This window comes from Vombatus ursinus, unplaced genomic scaffold (assembly GCF_900497805.2).
Source record: "Vombatus ursinus unplaced genomic scaffold, bare-nosed wombat genome assembly UNPS02014852.1, whole genome shotgun sequence".
NCBI lineage: Eukaryota > Metazoa > Chordata > Mammalia > Diprotodontia > Vombatidae > Vombatus > Vombatus ursinus.
Genome location: NW_020954630.1, coordinates 7,106,461 through 7,129,062, shown reverse-complemented (window position 1 = coordinate 7,129,062; position 22,602 = coordinate 7,106,461). Strand labels below are relative to the sequence as shown.

At 36.2% G+C, this 22,602-nt stretch overlaps 1 protein-coding gene across 9 annotated transcripts in view; it reads right to left on the bottom strand.

The window, feature by feature from the left end:
- Positions 1-22,602, bottom strand: part of RBM33 (RNA binding motif protein 33) — a 182,096-nt gene that overhangs the window by 11,156 nt on the left and 148,338 nt on the right. For 4 of the 9 annotated variants that reach the window (XM_027841116.1, XM_027841117.1, XM_027841122.1 and 1 more), the window contains one exon: positions 18,902-19,090. In XM_027841116.1, coding sequence (XP_027696917.1) covers positions 18,902-19,090 — 189 coding nt within the window. Of the gene's footprint in view, positions 1-2,804; positions 4,112-7,872; positions 8,197-8,423; positions 8,858-10,110; positions 10,149-18,901; positions 19,091-22,602 lie in introns of those variants that run through there. The other 5 variants (XM_027841118.1, XM_027841121.1, XM_027841120.1 and 2 more) reach the window with 5 other exon arrangements.

Genomic DNA, 22,602 nt, shown 5'->3' with positions numbered 1-22,602 from the left:
GTCACATGCTTTATAGCTGATTTCAATCTCTTGTAAATTACAGAATGGGAGGAAAAGAATACCTACCATGGCTAAGACTTCTACTCTGAGTTTCAGGAATGGGTGGGCAGCTTCCCAGAATGTGAGGAAGCCTGGCCTGGAAGCCAGAGGGCCTGACCTCCAGTCAGGGTGCAGCTACTTCCCAGTCCTGCACTCTGACCCAATCCTTTAGCCTCACCAATCATTACGTTCTTCAGCCACAAAAAAGATGGGAAAGTGCCACGTACACGATACTGATGTGATTCTTTTGGGGTTTACAAACTACAGCACGAGATCGAATTGTTTTTGACAGAGCTGTCTGGATCCTCAAACAAATCATTCTTTCACAACAACCAGCAGCTGATGTGTGTGTAATGCCAGTTTTTTTTTTTTTAACTGCTTTATAATTCTTTTTTACATGACAAAATTCTCAGGTTACATTTCTACTTATAGCATCAAGAGCAGAGATTTAGTCATGAGAGATTCAAGAGGCCATTTAGTCCAACCCTCCTTGTTCTACGGATAAGGACACTAGAACCTGGGGGGTGACATCACACAATGAGTCAATGGTGAAGACGGGGTTCAAACCGAGACGCTTGGGCTCTTTGGAATCTGGGGATCTCTCCACTGAGCCTCTGTGCTTTCTGACCACTGAACAATGACATGGATTCTGATGAACGGTCTGTGCAGGCTGAAGAGGGAAGACCTGACAGAGAAGTGATCTTTTAAGGGAAGGTGGTTAAAAGTAGTGCTTTTGGGGGAAACGTTTACTGATTAGGAAAAGTGGGCCTTTTTAATATGATCTAAAAACAAAAAACCCAACCCAATGGAAAAATCACAATTATCTCTAATTCCCCATAAATGAGTTTTACTGTTCATATCAATAGTACTGTTCCTGTAGAATCAATGCAACAGATCAATCAAGCTTTTCAGAGTAAAATGCTGAAGTGCTTTTGAGATTTTGCATGACCCAAAAGGAGGGCATTTGTAGCAGGCACTTAATGCCCCTCCATGTTCCAGCTCTCAAAGAACTTTTTACAAACCAGTTTTGGATCCCAACGGATTGCCTCCCTTTTGCACTAAGACTCGGCTTTGATTTGGGGCACTGTTTGGCATGACTGAAATACACCCCCATCCGGCAGAATTTAAATTCTCTTGTAGGCAAGGACTGTTTCATTTTTTTCCTTGTCACCCTAGCACCCCCTTGAAGATAGAAGGTGCTTAATCAAATGTCCACTGAATTGAACAATGCAGACTCCTACCATCGATGGTGTTCAAAATTCAGTGATGAAATTCAAAAGACCAGAAATGAAGAACATAAGCCAATTTCAAAGTACAAGTGTAAAAAATGTCTCAGACACATGATGAAAACTTTACGACTAATGTAGAGAATGAAAGATAATCATTTAAAGTGTAAAATGTGTAAGTTCTGGTGTGTTACAAAAAAGTATTACTTTAATCATACAATACATGCATACATGTGAAAATGTGTTTGCCTCTATACTCTGGATTTGAGCTCCATGCTCTGAATAATCTTCCAGTATCATATGACTTACATTTTTAATATGACATTACACTGCTATTCATAAATGCTATTAATTCAATTTCACTGATTGGCTTCATCAGCCAGGAGGCTTTGCTCAGTTCCACAGACACAGGCTACATCTATATTCTCTTTCCTGTAAACATGAACAATTACTCAAAAAAAGCCCAAGTAAAAATGTGGAAGGGTTTTACACAAATTCATGTCCAAGACAGGAAAAACTCACAGGGCATGCCTGAGAAATAGAGGGCCAGTCTTGTTTATGTATAAAACCGTTCCCCCCACAGAGCTACTTTGGACTAAATAATTTGTGTAAAGAGGGCAGGCACTCAACTCCAATGAAGTGTAGGGTTACTAGCACTTTTTTTTCCTTCAGGTCATAAGACTTGCTTTATGTCATAAGATGGGTTCCTGAAAAGTTGGTTACGAAAGTAATTTTTTGTAAATAAATTTATTTTAAACACATGTGGATAGCCTGCCAATAAAAGCAATCTTATTGTGTATCTCCTTTTAAAGCAATTAACCATTACTTATTTTGTAATTTTTGAAAATCAGGATTTTCATATATAAAGTATGTTTCATATACATAATTGAGGTACAACTGAATCACAAAGGAGATGAGGAAGGTTCAATAAGGTCTAAAAAATCTATCAAAACATGAATATTACATATATTTAATCAAGAAAGCATTTGGGGGGAGGGGAGGGGAGTTACAATACAAATCTCCAATCTTTTTGGTGGAGTTGGGCTATCTTTTTTTGTAAAGGCTCAAATGGAGCTGTGGATGTATGGACACAGGAGTGGAGATGGGACAGTCAAATGCCTTCTGACTACACTCCCCAGGTTCACCCTTACAAGCCTCAAGAAGAGGAAGGAAACAGGGAACCAGTTTTACTGTGTGAAGCTGACTGATCCCAATCAACAGGGTGAGGAATTTCAACTGTAACTATATTTGCACAAAAGGCACCACATTCACATAACTGTGAAGTCAGGAGTCAAGGGAGGTACAAAACTAGGTGCAGTGCTTTGATTTTTTTTTTTTTTTAAAGATCCATTGGATTGAAACTTTGTTTAAAGAAAAAAATCTCAATAATCTCCCTGCACTCAAAACAGTATTTTCTTTCTTTCCTTTTTTTTTCCCTTTGGCAAATCATAACTCTGCTGCCTTCGATTTTGTAATGAAAGAAAAAAATGACTGATAGAAATATTAACTTCATAACAAACTTTATTACCACATGCCCTTGTTTAAATTTTACTGATGTAACATTTCATTTTAAAGCCTCAGCAAACAACTTGCTGAAACAAGGAAACACAAGGCTAAAAATGTTTAGTCCTTTGGAAACTGTTATAAAGAAGTTCATTGTACAAAAATAAGCACATCAGGTTTAATAACCACAGAAACCCTATCAATAACCATGAGTAGAAGAGATGTAAAAATACTAAACCATTTCCCTGCCAAATTGACCATGTATAAAATTGACTTTTTCTGCTTCTATAAGTCATTACATAGAAATAATTTTTTAAAGGTTTCTAAATTAAACAGCACTGATAATTTGCAAATTGGTCATTACTCAAAAGTTAAACAGTTTCTAATTTTTCCATATTTATACCAATATAAAAAAAGCAATACAGGTAAGTAATGAAGGCAAAAAAGGGAACAAAGGGCTTTTTTTTAAGTTCCATCATTCATTTACTTTAAAATTAAAATCGACAGAACACCACCAAGCCTTCCTTCCATTCCTAAGGAATGAAAAGTTGGAAGGAGGAGGAAGAGGAAGAGGAAGAGGAAGAGGAAGAGGAGGATATATCAGAGGTTATCCAGACTAATTTACCACTAAATCATCAGGTCAACTGTGGTAACTTCAATAGAACGATGTATTCTCTCTCTCTGAGAAAACCTCTGCTATGGCACTCAGGATTCAGAAGCCATGTTCTCTTCTGAGGCAGCTGTCAAGCTTCCAGACCATTCCTTCCCACAAAGGACCATAATTCATTTCAGTAGCATTTGGACTCTTTGAACCCGAGGGTGCTATTCTTTCTGGCCACCACAGGAGGGCAGTGGAGAATGCGAAATTCTGTCATTTCTCAGCCAGTGTTAAGGATCAAATTCAAATCAATTTTACTAGTTACGTGGGTGTCCCACCGCCACCCTCATTTTCAAGTTGTTTTTCTCTCACAGTTCAAGTCTCTTTTTCACTTGTGCTTTAATTTTTTCTTTTTCTTCTGGAAGGATTTTTCCAATGCCTTTGTTGCTCCAGGATTTAGCAGTGACTTAGGCACTCAACTGCAGCTAAGGCTTTTAGGTAAACACCATGTTCAAAAGCATTAACAGTGTCTGTTAATTTATCTTAGGCAACAATATGCAAAATTCTCAATGAAGAGGCCAACAAGAAAAAAATAATGTCTTGTGATATCCCACTGACTGCTGCAGACTCACAGAGCTCAAAAGGTCCTTGGAGATGCTGGTCGGCCCCTGGGTCCATCCTCTAATAAATTAAGCTCCTTGATGGCAGGCATTAGGTAGTTTTTCACTCTTTGTATCCCCAGTGCCTTCCAAATAAGAGACATGCAAGGAACCTAATGAATTCCTGCTACCTATATGAGGAAACTGCAGCCCAGAAAGAAGTGACTGGGCTCAAAGTTAAGGAGCCAGGGAGTGGCAGGGTTGGGCTCAGAGCCCAGTCTCATGCCCTTTCCAATACACATTATTTTTTCAATACATGGGTAATATCAAAACCTGAGTTTAAACTACTGTGCTTCTTTTTCCAGCAAAGACAATAACAAACCAAAAAAAAACCCCAAACAAACCAAAAACAACAAACAAATGAAACAAAACAATTAAGACTCCTAATCATGAATTCATTTCTCCCATCTCAAGCTTCGTGGATTATTTCACTTTCTTGGGCTCACCGAGCACCTATTATAAAATGAAGGCTTGTGACATTCAATAATAACTGTTAGATGAAAAGGAGATAAATTAATTATTCATTATGTAAAGAGTTAATTTAACTTCAATTAATTTTTGGAGGGGAGAGGACTGGGTCAAGACAAAAAAATTCTTTAAAGTTTTTTTAAATGGGAGAGGGAAGAGAGAGACCCTCAAGTTTCATGTAACGAATAACATTGATGCCAGCAGCTTTTTTCAGATCCTTTTTAAATGTTATGGCCCAGGGAGCTCTTAACTGTTCTTGAGCCTCCAGATCTCTTCTTCTCCTGGTCTTTCTTCCCCTTTCACTAAAAACTATTCTTGATTGTAAAGTGTTAATGATTTTTGGTAGGAACAGCGGCAAGTGAATTTGACAAGAATGCCAATGTGAAAAGAAAAACTGATTAAAGCCATTTGCTCCTAACTGGACATGATTTTTGAGGAAAATTTTGAAGCTTGTTTATTTTAACGATAACAAATATTTTAAATAGTCCACCTTGAATAACTGAGTGGATGGGGTCAACAACACCTTATAGTGAAACTGAAGTTAGGAATTAAAATACTAACAAGTTCAGGGACAAAAAGCAAGCAGGTCTACTTACAAGTATTCCAGAGGAAAAAGGATACAAATGGCTTTGAATTTTGTCATGATTTACATTTCATTTTTCAGAGACACCACCTGTCCAGATGATTTCTGAGAGTTTATTATACTAACATAAGCAGTAAAATGCTTAAAAGTGAATGCCACTTTACTTAGTAGCCTTTTGAATTTATATTCAATGATCCCAATTATAATCTGCACAATCATTCACTTACATGCTAAACTTCACCACTATTAGCCATGAAAATCCTCCCAATCTATAATTCTGTGTAATTTCAGGATAATTTACATGCTATTAAGAGTCTAAGCTTATTCCTATACTTAGGACAAGTTAGTCCCATTTCCTTTAGAAATCCAATCTGCCTTTTTTGCTTGTTGTTTTTTAAATGGCCACAATAAAATTTTACAAAAAGACTAGTGATTTTGATGTCTTGAATACCACTTCTTTTGCTAACACTAACACCCCACACCCTCAAGAAAATGTCCCTCTTACAGAAGCAAAACTATCTATGCTGCTTAAGATTCTGTTTTAAAAATAAGTGAGCTACACTCCAAGGTATAGCTAGCTTATAGTTATATAATATGTTTATAGAAAACTGGAGTAAATAAACTTCCTTCAAAATACGGGTCCTACATGGTGTCCATTTATCAGAATCTGAACAGAGTTGCTCTGCTGGGGGTTTACTGGGACCAACAGTTTTCTATCATCTTCGGCAACAATCCGAGCGTAAAGAAATCTCTCTCCCCTACCACATTTTAGTTACCTCTGGCAACATTTAAGAGTGCTATTATACTACAGGAAAGAAAATGAGAAGCCTCGAGGAAATAGGAAGAACAAAGTTAAAACACATACCACATACTTATCCCATAACTTTGGTGTTGGTTACAAAGGAAAAGGATTTTACATACTTGGGACCAGAAACTACACTGAAAGGTTTTAACTTTTTTTTTTCCAAGTAGTAGAGAAAATTACAATTGCAATTATACACAAGAAACACCTGCTTATTGAAAATGTTTGGGAAGTAGAAAATTCTGGTAAATAGTATTGCTCCCATTGAGGGATTATTATTTTTATCAATATATAGTAAAATAAACTTTAAAACTACATGAAACACAATTCAACCTTTTCATTTTTTTTGAAGGATCAATGGGTACTTTGGTATCTTACCATCACTATGCACATCAGTTATTACTGTACAACATTTTGTGTGTGTGTGTGTGTATGTGTGTATAAATGGGGGGGAATGAGTATGCTTAAATGACTTTCTGATTGTTTAAATTCTGGATAAGTTGTCTATTTTCTGACTCGATACTCTCACCTTATTCATGTATCGGCACTAATTTGAAGGTAGCACTGTGGAAGACTTAAAAACATTTTATTGTAACAATCACTAATTTAGAGCATTTCTCAAACTTTCCCCATCTGTATCTACTACTATGGAAACTTTCCACACCCCACTAAATCTATCAAAACAAAAATAAATTAAAAGCCTAGGAATACCATACTCTCTGCTACTCACCACCCTGGACAGAGAAGGAACAGCCATAAGCAGTTGTGGTTGCCTGAGGAAGATGGGAAAACGCACCATTTTGGGAAGGACAGCATTTTGGCAGAAATAGTAGGAACCAAGAATAGCAGTCTCTAAGACTGTGAGTAGATGGGCCCTAATAGGCAGGAAGTCAGGCACAGGAGGTTGAAAGGAGCTGGTGTTCACAACTTCCTAGCAACTTCTGTTTGAAGGGATGATACCCATTTTGAGAAACAATGATCAAGAGAAAATAAAGAATTTCTATCATTTACATGGCATTTGCCATGGCAAAATTACAAAAGTAGGCTGACTTCACAAATTAGTCACTACTTGGCCTTCTGTGAGAAATTATTTCCACTAGGAAAAACAAAATAAATAAAACATGTCACTGTTAAACAGCCACAAAGCTTTTGCTTGTAATCATAGGTGCAGATTTTACAGACATTCTAAAAAAACAAAAAATTAAAAACCTAGAGTAAAAGGGGAAGAAGCTAATAATTACAAATAGGTATATAAACAAAAATATATTATTTCACTAGTAGAAAAAAAAAAAGCTTGCTCATTTTAAATACATTTTTTCTTATTAAAAAAAAAAAGTTTTGGGGAAAAAACCAGAACCCTAGATTGCACCTTTGTTTTGAAAATACTGAAATAGGACAGTGTGGAACTAGCTCATTTAACATTTGTTCAACATAGTCATAAATTCTACTCTTAGAAACTGAACTTTTTTTTGTTATCTTAATGGTCACAAATGGAATATCATCTTGACCAATTAAAACTTAGAATATCCTTCACCAAAAAAAAAAAGTATACATTTAAAAAACCGCTAACAAGTAGCTTATGTTTTCTTACCCTCTGTGTGCTTTGTTGTAATCATATAAGACATGCAGGTCATTTCATCATGTTTTTATTTGTAACAACCCTTTACAACAAAGAGTGCTACAAAAAACTTAGCCATTCAGAACTTTCCAACTGTTTTGGACAGAAAACTTATTTTTAAGTCAACAGCACAAACAAATCAAATCACTGTCCAACCAGGATTTCTGAACTTCCAAGTTCACTCTTGGATAGCACCATGTTTAGCCAATAAATTCAGAGTTATGCTTTGTTATGTTTTCAAATCTTTCTTGGTACTAATAAAGAAATCCCAAAGACAATGTTACAGTGTACTAAGAAAACTTTGAGCAAATTATTTTAAAAGTATCCACAAAGGACTTTGTAAGTAAGATAAATTATACAAAGCAAATAATTTGTCCTCATGTTACAACATTCCCTCTTATTTGGCATATTTACATGAAAAATATATATTGGTTTAGCTCACTGAGAGGATAAAACACAAAGATTTTTTTTCTTCCAGAAAAAAAAAAAAGGAAAATCTGAATTTTTGAGAGTAAATGTGGAAACTGAACAGTTATCCAATCAGCTGCACTGTGTCAGTCCTCTGCCTTTGGCTGCTCTGCTCTCCCCTTCCTGAGTCATCTTCAGCTCTTTAAGCTAATAACTGATCCTCACAACAACGTTAGGGTTCTTTGTCTCAACTACTGCAGGGCATTCTCCCAATGTTTTAGGCTCCAGCCTCCTGTCACAACCAATTAGGGAAAAAAGAAGAAGAAGCTGCATTTAACCACTGAAAATCTTAACAATGTTGATGAATGTGATTACTTAGACAAATACCTCTATATTGCTTAGAGTCAACGTAAACATGATGCAGTGAACTCTGAACTAAGTTATATCCATCTCCTTAATATTTGTGACTCCACCTGAATTTTTACACGTAAATGACTTGTCTTTATTAACTAACAGCATAGAACATTTAAAACAAAGGATAATACATTGCTTTTCTTTTTTCCTCCTGAAGCTCAACTGGAAAGGGAAAGTAGGCCAGAATGACATTGGATTTTGGGGGAGTTAGAGGACAAGTTCCTAAGAATGGGTGGAGAGTGAAAGGATTTCACAAGACAGACAGGGAGGAGGGCATTAAGGTCATTAAAACACATATCTGATTCCACCATCCTAGCTTTTAGAAAAGTAGTTATCTATTTGGCACTGGGGATCCTTAAAGAGGTCAAACCACAAGAACTAATACCTTCTCAAAACAGGCCATTAAATACTGTTTATCAATTGGGGAAGCTCAAGAGATGGCTCCAGAGACTGATAGTTCCTCTTCAGGTTACCTTAAGTCAGGAAATAACTTGTGTAAGAAGCCATGAAAGGAAGGCTCCATTCAAAACTAGGAACAACTGAGGGAGGGGAAAGGAAAAGGTATGATTAGGAGACCTTAAAGGGAAATGGTCAAAGGCTTCAGATGAGTCTGTATATAGCTATCTGGGGTGGTAGCGGCTGTGAGTTAAAAAGCAACCACGGAAAACATAAATAAGCACTTAAACTTGACTACATTTATATTATTAAAAATTACTGTGTGTGACAGAAATCCATCAGACAAATTTTAGCTATTTTAAGATTAACTACTTTCTTATTAAATAGATTTAATACAGAACAATTCTATATTATGTATAATTTCAGCAAGCCTACCACCAAAAATATTTTCTACTATAATGTGAACAAATGCAAATATTGTAAAAAAAAGGGCATGATATAATTATAAGCCCTTTTTGTTTACAAGGTTGACTATACAGAAGCAATAATAAAATTACTAAATGTACTCTGAAAGTGCTCTAACAGAAACATTTAATACATCAAATGAATACATCAATACATGACCTAATGAAAGCCACTTGCTTTTGCTAATAAACATTTTTTAAAAAACTCAAATATTAAGTCTAAATCTAACACCAGAGAAACTATAATTAATGGAAAAGAAAAATCTTCTGAGCACAAAAGCTTAGTTTAAAAAAAAGAGAGAACTGAGGTATAAGACCCTAAAAGCCATGCTAAGTTACATTATTTCTTCAAACCTGGATCAAGTTCTGCAGGCTTTTCAATTAATGAAAAATTTCCCAGTAAAGGAAAAAAAAAGGGAGAGGGAAAGAGGGAGGGATTAAATTATACAATGTCTTTTTTAAAACTGAATTTTAAAAACTAGATACCCAAGAACATATATATGTATAAATTTATCTATTTTTTATAATATAAACCTTTTCAATTTTTAGAAATATTTCTGAATTAGAAATTATCTTAATAGCCTGTTGCACAGTCAACTTTTGATTATGTAAGAATAATCCAGTTACAGATTATTCAGGACCTTCTTTACCCCTTTGGATGCTTGCTTTCAAATGGCTTCACTGCTCATCAGCACATGGGCACAGGAAATAAAAAGTGCTGAAATTCAAGTCAGAAATTATATCACTTGTTCGAAGCTCTGATAAAAAGCTTTTTCTGATGGGAGGGGAGACTAAAGGTATTGACCAAAGTGGAGGTTTTGGAATTATTGTCAATTTCAAGTATTTATGCTCTCACCTATTCCCCATTAGCTCAGATAATCAAGAGTTGGCTGTACTTTGCCACAGCATGTAAAAATAGCCTAAAAACTTACTTCACTAGGTTCTGTCTTTTGGATTCCAAATACAGGTGCTAGGAAAATACATATAAAATTGATTAATTCCGAGGCTAGTTAATTTGGAATTTAGAATTTAACTTCCTATTTTCTTCCTATATTAATTCCATAGTAGTTACTCAATATTATTAGAACACATATTGACTTCCAATATTATTAATTTTACGTTTATAGTAAGGCAAATAGTTACCAAAATTTTATTATAGTCACATTTTTTCCTCCAAATAATGTTAAAAACCTCATATAAAAATCAGATAAAAGCTTTAAGATTATTGGAAACAATTTTACCAGCTACATAAAACTTATCTCTTCTTGACTATCAGTTTTCATAAAATGTACACTTCTCATTATTTCTAGAGTCCACCCAACATTCTGATTTTCTAATTAAAATTTTTTTTTGAAAGGAAAGTTTCTTTAATTCAGCTTCTTTCACAGCATTCAAATGGCATGCATTTGAGTTGTAACTGGCACAGACTTCAAAGGTAGAAATATATGCTAGCCTTCCAAGGGCCCTCAGACAGCACTGCTCTGACCTCACCGGGCTGACGACCCAGCGAGGGTTCTGTGGGGGATCAGCACCTCCTCCATTTCCAGCAGCTACCTAATAAATTAGTGAAGGCGAGACTTGTTTGGGTTTGGTTTGAAAGACCATTTGATGCTCTGGTTTTGTTTCAATTCAATTACTTTGGGGAAAATAAAAAGATAACAGCTTTGCTTACTGTTTCACTGGGGTTTTGGTGAGAGGGTAAGAGAAATAAATCTTTGTTTTTGTTAGTGGCTCCGTTAAGACCAAACAGAGGTCAGTTCATGGTACCATAAGCTGGAATAACTCTTTCTGGGTTTGGTTTCAGTAACATTCTCTGATTTCCCAGGGGGGAGAATAAACAGAAAAAGAGATAGAATGAATCTTCTGTAACCCAGCTCTGTCCCCATTTGCTCCAATAAGGACTCATTTTTCTCTTACTAGGCCGAAGAAAGCCATTTACCATCAAAATAGATTTTTGGTTTTTTTTGTCATTTAATTATGTAGTTAAAACCAGAAGGCAAAAAGCCAAAATATACCCTTCGTCAGGTTACCTTTCAACAACAGAGAATCTGTAGGTGTCAAAGAATCAGACTGATGATGAGTATGATTTAGTGAACCTTAAACTGTCAATTCTTTTTCATGTAGTTTTTTCAAACCAGGCTTTTTTTTTCCCCCTCATGAAAAGGAGGGGAAAAAAATATGATGGTAGCAACTGTTCTTTTATTTATTTTAATTCTTTAGAATTATAAAGGTATATTAAGTACATTATTTTATTTAATCAACAACTGTAATGTTGTTTTATTAACCAGCTTGTACTCTTAGGAAACAAAGAAGTGTACTTTCCTCTCAATTTCCTATGCATTGTTTTGTATGAGTAAAACTCTTTCCCTCTTTTTAGGGGATTAAAAAAATTTAAAACCCTCAAATTGTATAATTCATGACCTATTCTGGACAAAGAGAATTTTTTGTTTTATGTTACCTTTGAAAAATAGTCCATTAAGACCTCCAAAAATACTTGGGGCAAAGAACCCCAAGAAAGTATAGATACAGAAAGTTCCTGGTTCTATTTTAACATTTCTTTTGGACTACATGAAGTAAGATTGGAAAATATTATTTATCTAACTTAAATTTTTGGTTGGTTGATGAGAGATGGGTGGAAAAATTAAATATTTATTTTGGAAAGGAGAGATACTAAGATTTAAATGACTGATATAACAAATAAGTCAATATGGAGTGATGTATTCAAATATACAAAAATTAAAATCTATTTTTTTAGACTATAAAGTTCAGTTATTAGTTTATTAAGTGTATTCACTGTGAGAAAGTAAAGTCTTTAAGTACTTCTTTAGTATGCAGTAATACTTTTTGTACATATCTAAAATACAATGGGATAGAATTTCAACTGCATGTTGATCAACAGAGTGATGGATCTTGGAGTCTGGAAACTGTGGGTCCTTGTTCTAATTCTGTCACTAACTATAAATGTAACCTTGGATAAATCACAACCATACTGTCCTTTAATTTCATCATCTGTCAAGTGATATTATTGAATTCTCTAAAAGTTCATTACTTACAAAAGCAAACTAAGAAAATAAAGAAATCAGATAATAATTCCATAAAAACAACCCCCAGATTCAGTGGGACTTGGGGCCAAACCAGGGCTAATGAAAACTCACCACTCTGGAAACCCCATGAATAAAAGTACATCATATCATTCAAACCATCCCTCTGAATATAAACATACTTTCCCATGAATATAAGGAATATAAACTCTAACCTAGGCTCCTAACATAGATTTTTGTTCATTTCTTAGGTAAAAGAGATTCCCTAAATGACCAAATTCAATCCAATGATCTACCGCAATCCTTCTGACTTAAAATAGGAAGATTTTCTTTTTCTGCCATACTCTATGGTTATGAGTCATGTAAAAATATTAGTCTGCATTTTAAGATCTTTTAATGTTTCTCTAGATTACACACCTGTCACTTCAGTTCTCCACAGGGTAGTGGTTTGTGTCAGCTGATACGTCATAGGAGATCTTAATCTATCTTTAGGATCTCCAGACACATTAAAACTCTGATCTGCTTCAAGGCCTGGTAACATGAGGCAGAATCTGGAGGGCCATCTGCTATCACAGCATCAGGCTTAAAGAGACAGGTAGAACTAACAGAGTTCCCCCTATAATTAGGGAATGTCGCTTGTTTAACATGGGAATTGCTCCCCAATATGTGAAATATTCATTTTTTTTTAAGCACAGGTCCTGAAAAGGGGATCCTGAGCTTGAAACAAAACCAGGTGTAAAGGGGATGGAACCACGTGAGAACAGCAGGCACTCTGAAGAATGATATTTAGACTAGCCTGATGACATTTTACCAAATGATCCTGCCATCAAGCAGTTCGACTTTTATATGTCCTGAAATCCCAAAGGGGAATGGAACTCACCAATGATTTACCAGCAGAGGCAATTCTCTGATCCTTTAAAATATCCACAGGGCTCACAGACTACTGGTTCAAGGGCACAATTTATATGAGAACCATGCTAATCAGTATTCAGTCTGAAAACCAAGGTATTCACTTCCTATCTAACTGGGCAGAACAGAAACTGTTAAGCAAAAAGTCACTAAAATAAGGAAAATATGCCACATGGAGTTGATAATTACATGGACAGCCCTCTCCTCTAAACAGCAGAGGGAAAGAAAGGGGAAGGAACAAAGAAAGACATGAGGGAAACGGAAGGATGTCCTTTATGTTTAACAGCAGTAAAAAATGAAGTGCCACTAGCTATCACGAACATTAATGGGCTATGGTGAAGCAGACCAGTAGCTCTGAACAAAAACAAAAGGTAGGCAGCAGAAAGGTAGCAAGCGGAAAGTCTACCTGAAAAATGAACTGTGAAAGTACAGCGATGCCTCTACTAACAAAATCCCTCAGAACTAAGCTCCTTTATACAAAGTCAGCTGCTGAAAAAAACAAAACAAGTCAAGCACAACAGCTGATTGCCATTTGCAGCAATATGACAAAAATACCCCAGAGAGTACAGCTTCTGTCTGGTCAGCCCTGCTGAAGGTTAACCAGGCTGATCCTGGGCAAAGCTGTCCCTACCTTGAACAGACTGGAGGTGAATCCCCACTCACAGGCCTGATCCTAAGACCAATCAGCAAGGGAGCTTTCACCACCAGCTTCATTCCTGACTTTAGTAGGGCTGCCCCATCCTAGGTGCTGTAGGGGCTGACTGCTCCCAAGGGCTCATTGTATCATTGCCAAGCTTACTACAGATACGTGATCAGCTTAGCCAACAAGTTCTGAGCTCAAGTTATAAACCAGCCTCACTTTCCCTGTTAGTAGGGATTATAGTGCTGTGCCACCATGCCCAGCCCAGAAGTGCTAAGAGTAGAAGAGTATCTCCTATACACCAGGGTCTAATTATAACTAACCTTCTCGTGGTGTCATTTCAATTCTTGTCACCCCATGCCCTTATGCTTGATTCACCTTTTCTACCCTTTCAAAATATTAATCTACCCTTCAAGGAGTTTACTAATACCTGGTCAATTATTTGATTTACTGACTAGATGATCGTATGGCAGCTCCTTGAGGGCAGGGATTGTTTTGCTTTTGTCCTTGTAGTTCCAGAATCTAGTACAGGGACAAGCACATAATAAATGCTTAATAAATTAAATTTATCAAGCACTTGCATTTTAAACATTGTGAAAATGCCTTTAATCTCATTTACTTCCTGTTTTGATCATTTTAATTTTACATATAGGCAAGCAATAAGGAGATGTTTTAGGCAAAGAGCTAGGTTCTTCTCTCCTCCCCTCATCTTGATGAGCCTATTTAGCCTGCCCTAAAGGTAAACTTAATTTAATCTTTTAAAATGTGATTTGGGAGTAGTATACCAGAACATTCTATGTCCATTTCTCACTTCCTGGACTCTTCCAAGACTCTGAAAATATTTCTATATCTATTTGCTCCTTCATGGTTGGAAACTTTGGCCTGCCTTAACTTCCTTCTGGCTGATTCTGCCCTCTCTAGGCTGCTCTCCTCCACTCCCTATACTCTGCCTCAATGACCCCCACATAAATGTTTTCTATTTCAAAGCACATCTGACATTTTTAGTGAATATTTTATCATCTTATCTTAACTCCTATAAAGTCATAGAATATATACCTAATGACAAGTCCTTATATTATGAAATTTCTGATGAAAAAGATAATTAAAATTTAACCTTTATATCAATGGTGGTATTACTGTCTAAATTCGACCAAAATGGCAATGTAGTATTGCAGAGAGTTTTGGTTTTGGAAATAGTAAGACCTGGGGTTTAACTTACACCTCAGACATTAACTGTGTGATATTCAGCAAATCATGACACTTCTGTGAGCCTGTTTCCTGATCTGTTGTTGCTGTTCAGTCATTTCAGTGGTGTCTGACTCATCATGACCCCACCTGGGATTTTCTTGGCAAAGAAACTTCTCCAGCTCGTTATATAGATGAGGAAACCGAGGCAAACAGGGTTAAATGACTTGCTCAGGGTCACACAGCTAAAAGTATCTGAGGTCAGATTTGGCCTCGGGTCTTTCTGACTCCAGGCCCAGCATCCACGCCAGCTCTAATCGGTAAATGGGGATAATAAACAACAACAAAAAGCGATGAGGGTCAATAAAACAGTCTGTATTAAGTGCTGACCGTATGACAAGCACTGTTCCAAGTGTCGAGAATAGAAAGAAAAGACGAACTTTGACCTTGGGGAGTTTACATTCTAATGAAGGTGACAGAACAGGCAGCAGGTCACCACAGAGAGGAAGGCACTAGGTGGGGGTGGGGTCAGAAAAAGCCTCCAGAAGAGGGAAGATTAGAGCTGAGTCTGGAAGGGAGTGAGAGAAACTAAGAGGTGGAGGTAAGGAGGGAGATCATTCCAGGTATGAAAAAAAGCTACTGAAAAGGCAAGGAGACAGAAAACGTACTGTCACATAAGAGGAGCTGCAAGTTGGTGACATGACAAGGGCAGCAAATGTGTAAAACGTTAAGACGGCTGGGAAGATAGGAAGGGACCAGGTTATGAAGAGCTTTAAATGCCAAATGGAGTACTTAAAATCTGATTCGGACAGACCAAAATAGGGAGACACTAGAATTTACTGAACAGTTGGGGAGAGGGTGCCATAGTCTGTGCTTTAGAAAAAGTCATTCCAGATGAGATGGAGAATGGACTGCTACAGGATGAGAATTGAGGAAGAAAGACCCATGAGTCTAGGGGAGTGGCAAGTGATGTCTGAGTGAGCTGAGAAAGGGCTTCACAGGAGAGATGCTGTGACACAGAAACAACAAAGTTGGGCAAAGGAGTCAGGAGTCAAGGACAACCAGATGTTGTGAACCTACAGCCATAAATACTAACATGGAAAGTAGAAAAGGCAATCTGCAAAACCTTAAAGTGCAATGTAAATGTGAGGTATTGTTATTATTAAAATTAAATTAATGTTACTTCTAGTACTGTTGAGGGAAATAAAACATCATCTCAACAATATTGGTTGTTTATGTGTGCTTTAATGGAATAGTTCTCAGTTTTCCCAGGCAAAACAATGTAACCTACAAATTAAAGTTAATTATTCTAGTTACTCTATTATTTAAAGATTTTCTATTACAAACTACTTAAAAAGGAACAATAGTACTATCTAATTGTGGTTATTTATTAACATGCAATTGCCTGAAGTGAACACTAGGCAGTGCCATAAGCTTAAGGAAACAAACAAAATATTTAATAGGCACACATTTTCCTTCTCAAACAACAAAGTCTGGAGGGTCTCTTACCAAAAATCTGATGCTCTACAGCCTCAAATACTCTATCTATATTTAAATTATAGTGAATTCATGTCACATAAACCACTCAATGCAGTATCCTGGAGAACTAAAATTCTTTATCTGCCATAATAATACTCAATGCTAAAAGTTTCTAACAAGTTTTTTTCACTGGGAAAGGCAACATTCTGGTGCAATGGAGGTTTGTTTTTTAAAAATCTATAAAAAGGCTATTTAAGACATTCCCCTGGGTTGACTGGCAAGAAATGAGATCACTGTGTCTTCTTCTTAAGGGTAGGAATAACTAGCTTCAAAATAAGAGCTAAATTCATCATTGCTCAGGGACTGTTTCGGTTGTTTTTAGGATCAGTCTTTCAGGTTAGTTAGAAAAGAAATTTTAATGTAACAAATATAAGCTGGTAACTACGTTAATGCTTTTTTTCAAGAATGAAAGAAAAAAAAGAAAGAAAGAGGAAGGAAGGAAGGAAATTATGGGAAGTGAGGGTGTTAAATTACGAAACATTAGCAATCTTCCTCTTATTATGTGTTCTGCATAGCCTGGTTATATATATTTTAGAATACTGTGTTTTCTTACTCTTTTCAGCTCAGAGAATCGGTGGATTATGATAGAGACGGAAAAGTAATTAAAAGGGGAGTGGTGAGCAGTTAAAAGGGGAGTGGTGATCTCAGAAGGCAATTAGGTTACAAATACACATTCTTCTATTTACACAAAGGTTTTGTCTTGGCACAAGTCAAGAGAAATACCAATTTTTACTGACAGAAATATTAACTTTCCTTTAAGAGTTTTCAGTATCAGGGACCCTCCTAGACCAAGCCTCACAATGTCACCTTTGGGGTTTTTTTAAAAAAAAATATTTATTTTAACAAAGTCTAGAAGAGAGCAGAAGCACCTGTCCTTGGAATTCCAGTTGCTCACTATAATCTGTGTATTATAATAAATATTTCTTTCATTGATACTGAATCCTTGAGTGAGAAACTAAATCCCTGCCTTTGCCCAGGCTAGAATGGAACCCTTCCTTGCTTCTGCCTCTGAAAGACTCCATACCTTTCTCCAAAGCTCAGGTCCAGGACCATGTCACATAGGAGGGCCTTCCTGATTCTTCCAGTAGCTAGTGTCGCCTTCCCCTAAATGGCTTTTTATTTCTTTTATAAATATTTATATGTGAGCATGTTGTTTCCCCACAGACTGTAACCTCTTTGTGGCTAAGAGCAGTTTCATTTTTGTCTTTGTACTCTAGCACATGAAACAGTGTCAGAAATAGCAGGTGAATTACAAGCTTGTTGGCTAATTGACTGAAATTAGCCCACCTGGACTAGGGATTCAAGGACACTGAATAGAAAAGGATGAGCCATCTCAACCAGAGATCATTGGTACTTTGTCACAATTCAGAACTATTAGACTAAGCTCCAAACCTGGCTCTGTTATTAAACTCCAAGTCCTACTACCTTACTATTTGTGTGCACGCACACATAGATGCATGTGTAGTATGTGTGCATGTATGTAAGCTTGCGTGCGCGTGTGGATGGAGATATGTATGGCAATACAAATAAAAGTTCTCAGTGCTCAGTTCTGTTCTTGCACACTAGCATCAGCTATCTGACTCTGCTAGAGAGAAAATAACTTTTATACGCACTCTTTGGACCATGATATCTAAGCATTGTTTTTAAGTCTAGCTCCTGGCAGTCTGTTCTACTAAATCAAGTTTCCAAAGACATTTTAGTTAACACAATAATGTAAGAACAAGTCACTCTGTATGACAGAAAAATGCAACCACATTATTCATGCTGCTTAAACTGGTTCCACACTCACAGATAAATGTGAAAGTGGAATGGCGTGTGTGTTGGTGGACATTAATAGAAAAGGGCAGATCCAAATAATAAATATATTCACACATATACATATACACACACATATACATATACATAGATTCTAAGGGTTAGAATAAAAAGGGTCTAAACTTGTTGGGAAAATTGGCATAAAATGTCAAAGTCCTATACATCAATAAACCTAAAAAGAGTCCTCTTGCCAATGTACAGGGTTAGACAGTAAAATATTATTTTTAAAAAGTGTTAACAGTCAAAAAAATTTTTTTTTGATTCTTCCACTCCCACTAAGGGTATAATTACAAACATGCTGAAGAACTTAGTATGAAATTTTAGAATGGTCTTCTGTATACAAAACAACTGATTTGAATTGACAAAAAAAAATCTCATGCCTGAACTGTATACCTGCATTTATACGTAATAAATGTTCCAACTGATATCTAGTGTTGCACAGTAACCCAAAAGCCTATCTTTCCTTTTGAGTGTGTTATTTTAAACTGAAGTAACCAACCCATAAAGAACACAGCATCCGATATTACAGAATTAATCTAGCTTAGGGGTATGAAAGACTTTTGGCATATAGATGATAAACCAAGGGTGACCTACCTGAATGGGTCCTACTGACATCAGCAGGTTTTTCAGTTGGACATCAGTAGTTGATGAAGAAAGCCCTTCAACTGACACAATACAGGGCTGAGGTTTGCACTCCACCACGCGCAGGTTCTGTTTATTTGGCATCAAGCGTCCCCGGCCCATCTGGCCTGCTACTCCTCTGCCTCTCCCATGCATAATGACCTGCCAACCACAAAAAGTAAGAGTGTTGTGATTTACTAGGTTTGAACTTTGGTTATTTTCATACATAGCAAGATATGAAAAGTAAGCAATTAACTAAGAATCAATCGAAATACTTAGTAGCTGACAAAGGCAAATGAGCTATTTCCTCTTTGGCAGCTTCCTGTCTACTATCAGCTATTTTTCCAGAATGGTTTACCAGCTTATTATTAGTATGCAGCATTTTGGAACTGGAAGGAGTGTAAGACATCATCTCTAGTCAAACTTACTTGTTTTGTAGAGGAAGAGATCAAGGCCCAGAGTCACAAAGGTAGGTGGGGTTAAAACCTCTGGGTCTCTCAACTACTAGGGTTCTCTCCATTGTAACATATTGTTGCCTTAGACACATCAACATTGATGACTAGTTTTACATTTGAGAGGCACCCTGGTTGACATAAAAAGCAATGGTTTTAGGATCAGAAGTCTTAGCTAAAATTTCTCAGTAATCAAGTCATGAAACCTCTGTAAGTTCCAGTGCTCTCATCTGAAAATTGGGGATAATGATAACGGTGCTGATGATGATACTTACACTGTCACACAGGGCTACTGCCCAGGAAGCATAATCTAATACTTAAGCATTGTATATAAATGTGAGCTAATATAAACTGCTGAAATGATCTGAATATGAGCTGTTCACTTGGAAAAATGAGGTTATTTGGTACTAAAAGGCTATAAAAGTATATATGAACCATAAAGATACACTAAACTGAGTCAAGATCTGTCTAATCCATTTGGTAAATATTTTAATTGCCATATTGAAAATTGGATTGGGAAGGAGTCTTCAGAATCTTAAACTGATAGGAAAGCAGATGGTATTTCTATACTTTTGGAAGGGAGTTTAGTGGACAGAGTTCCTCTAAACCCCTATGATTAGGCTTTCTTAACTAAGGACAACTTTTTAGATATAGTTCAGTTGCCCTATTCCACTAGAAAAATCAACATGAAATTTCAAAAAGAGCACTAAAATTTATTTAACAACAGCCTACCAAGAAAAACAGAGAAGAATGAAAAAGAAAGGCAGTGGACAAAATTTTAAATTGAGCACTGTGGCCTATGTGGGTTCCAACACTTATTACAAGCAGTAATAGTTATACAAAAACACAACATTCCTTAAAATTCTAATGAAATTATTTCTTTTGAATTATGCTTAAGGGTTAATAAGCAGATTTCAAAAGAAGCCAGAACTGTAGGTAAACAAAGGTGGCAAACAAGACTTAATGAAAATCAAATAATAACATTTTAATATGGTAGGAAACTGGTTTTATTCAACAGTTATTAGTACATGAAATTGACTATAAGATTAACTGTGGAAAAACATGAAAGATTTAAAATCCTCATTGCAATATTAATCAATAACGGAACCATAATTTTCAAAATTCTGGGAAAAAATGGGTACAACTATTCAAGAAACAGCTGATTGCTAAAAACAAAGTTCTAAAGTCAATTTAAGCTTTATATTTATCCCTTCCTTAAACAAATCTGGCCTCAGACACCTACTAGCTGTGTGACCCTGTGCAAGTCACTTTACCTATCTGCCTCAGTTTCTTCAACTGTAAAATGCGGATCATAATAGTACCTATTACATATCCCCCTGGTTGCTGTGAGGATAAGATGAAATATTTGTAAAGTGCTTTGTAAGCTACATAAATGTTATAATTATTTATAGTAATAACAATAACAACAATAATAAACATAGCCATCAAGATAAAAGAAATTCGGAAAGTTCTCATCCTAAAGTAGGGCCCTTCTTCTGAGATTTACAGGTAATGGGTGATCTCCTGAGTTGGCTCAATAAATTGTTGCTACTGATGTTGCTTTAATAAAAAAAAAAGGCCAAGAGATGCTTCTGCTAATAAAATTATTCAATTCATTCTCATCTTTCTAAATCTATTTCTGGTCTACTCTCCCTTGGTCATTAGGTTCATGATGCTTCTAATTACACTTCACAGTAAAGTTAGTATCAGAGTTGACAAGCAGTAATGACCCAAAAGGGAAGTCTTTTGTAAAACTGCCTGAGCCTTCTCCCAAATTACTTGAAATGTACCAAAAAGACTAGCTTCCAAATATTCTAAAAAGTTTCTATAAGTCATAGGCACAAGTGAGAGGAAATAAACTGCCAGAAATACTTAATTTAAAAATGCAACAATTAAACTAATTAACTAATAAACTAATTAAACAATTAGCTGACTCTAATATAGATTTAGATGTACAATTTCTCTATAATTATAATTGATATTTTAGAGCACTTTAAGTTTTGCTGTGTGCATACACATATACGTGTGTGTGCACATATATGCATATACATCTATACATGTATAATCTCAACAACACTGTGATGTAGGTACTGTAGACATCATAATCCCCATTTTACAGATGAAGAAAGGGAAGCTTGGAGAGGTTAAGTAATTTGCCCATGGTCGGGCAGCTAATAAAGCATCAGAGGCAGCTTTCAAACCCAGGTTTTCCTTGATTCAAACTCTAGTATTTTATCCACTGTGTCACACTGTATATTTTTTCTAATGATGAAACTTATTTTTTAAAAATCAGATCCAGAAGCTATTTCAATACAGCAATTCCAAATCAAATAGAAGAAAAAAAAGACTACAAAAAACTTCATCTATGACTTAAGTACTTCTTAAAGTCACTTAATCCTTTTGTACTCTAGCTTCCCATCAGGGAAAAAAAAAAGGGGGGGGGTAATTCTACTTGTTCCTATTTCACAAGATGCTAGTGAAATGGCCTGAATTTGAACTCCTCAGAAGACAGCTATCATATAAACCCAAGGTGTTTCCAATGTTAATGTTACTAATATCAGGGACCCTCAACCAGTGGATCACGATTTATCATCAGAGAATCTGCGGGTTGGATGAGATGTCACCCAGTCCAAATCATAAACAAAAGAAGAAATCTCCACCATCATACAGCCAACTGTTAATAGCTGACCTCAAGTCTTCATCTGATAGATGAGAAAGCCTGGCACAGATGTCATATTCCTTCATTTGTCTGTCCTCACTTGCTCCGCTAAAATGCTGTATCTTGTGGTGAACCATCTCCCTTTCTAGTGTAGCCACGCAGGGTTCTGACCACTACTACACAATGACCCATTTAACTTAAGCAAAGAAGAATGGTTTTGACTCTGCCAAAAGAGGAGAACACGCCTTAATGCCACAGATTGTTTAGGAATAGCTTATAATCCCTAATGGAAGAAACCACCAACTGAAGTTAGATCAATTTACAATAAATCTCGGCTATGGAGACTCTCAGGTGAAGAAGGACAGGTTGAGTATAAAGAGTTCCTAATGGGGTGCCGAAGGCTGACATCAATGCTTCATATTAAACAGAACATTGATTTTTAGTCACCATGAACATCTTTAAGAAACAGGTTGTCCAGTTGTGTTGAGGAGAGATGAGGGGAGGGAGGGGGAGAAAATTTAAAACTCAAAAACTGAGGGAAGTGAATGTTGAGAACTAAAAAT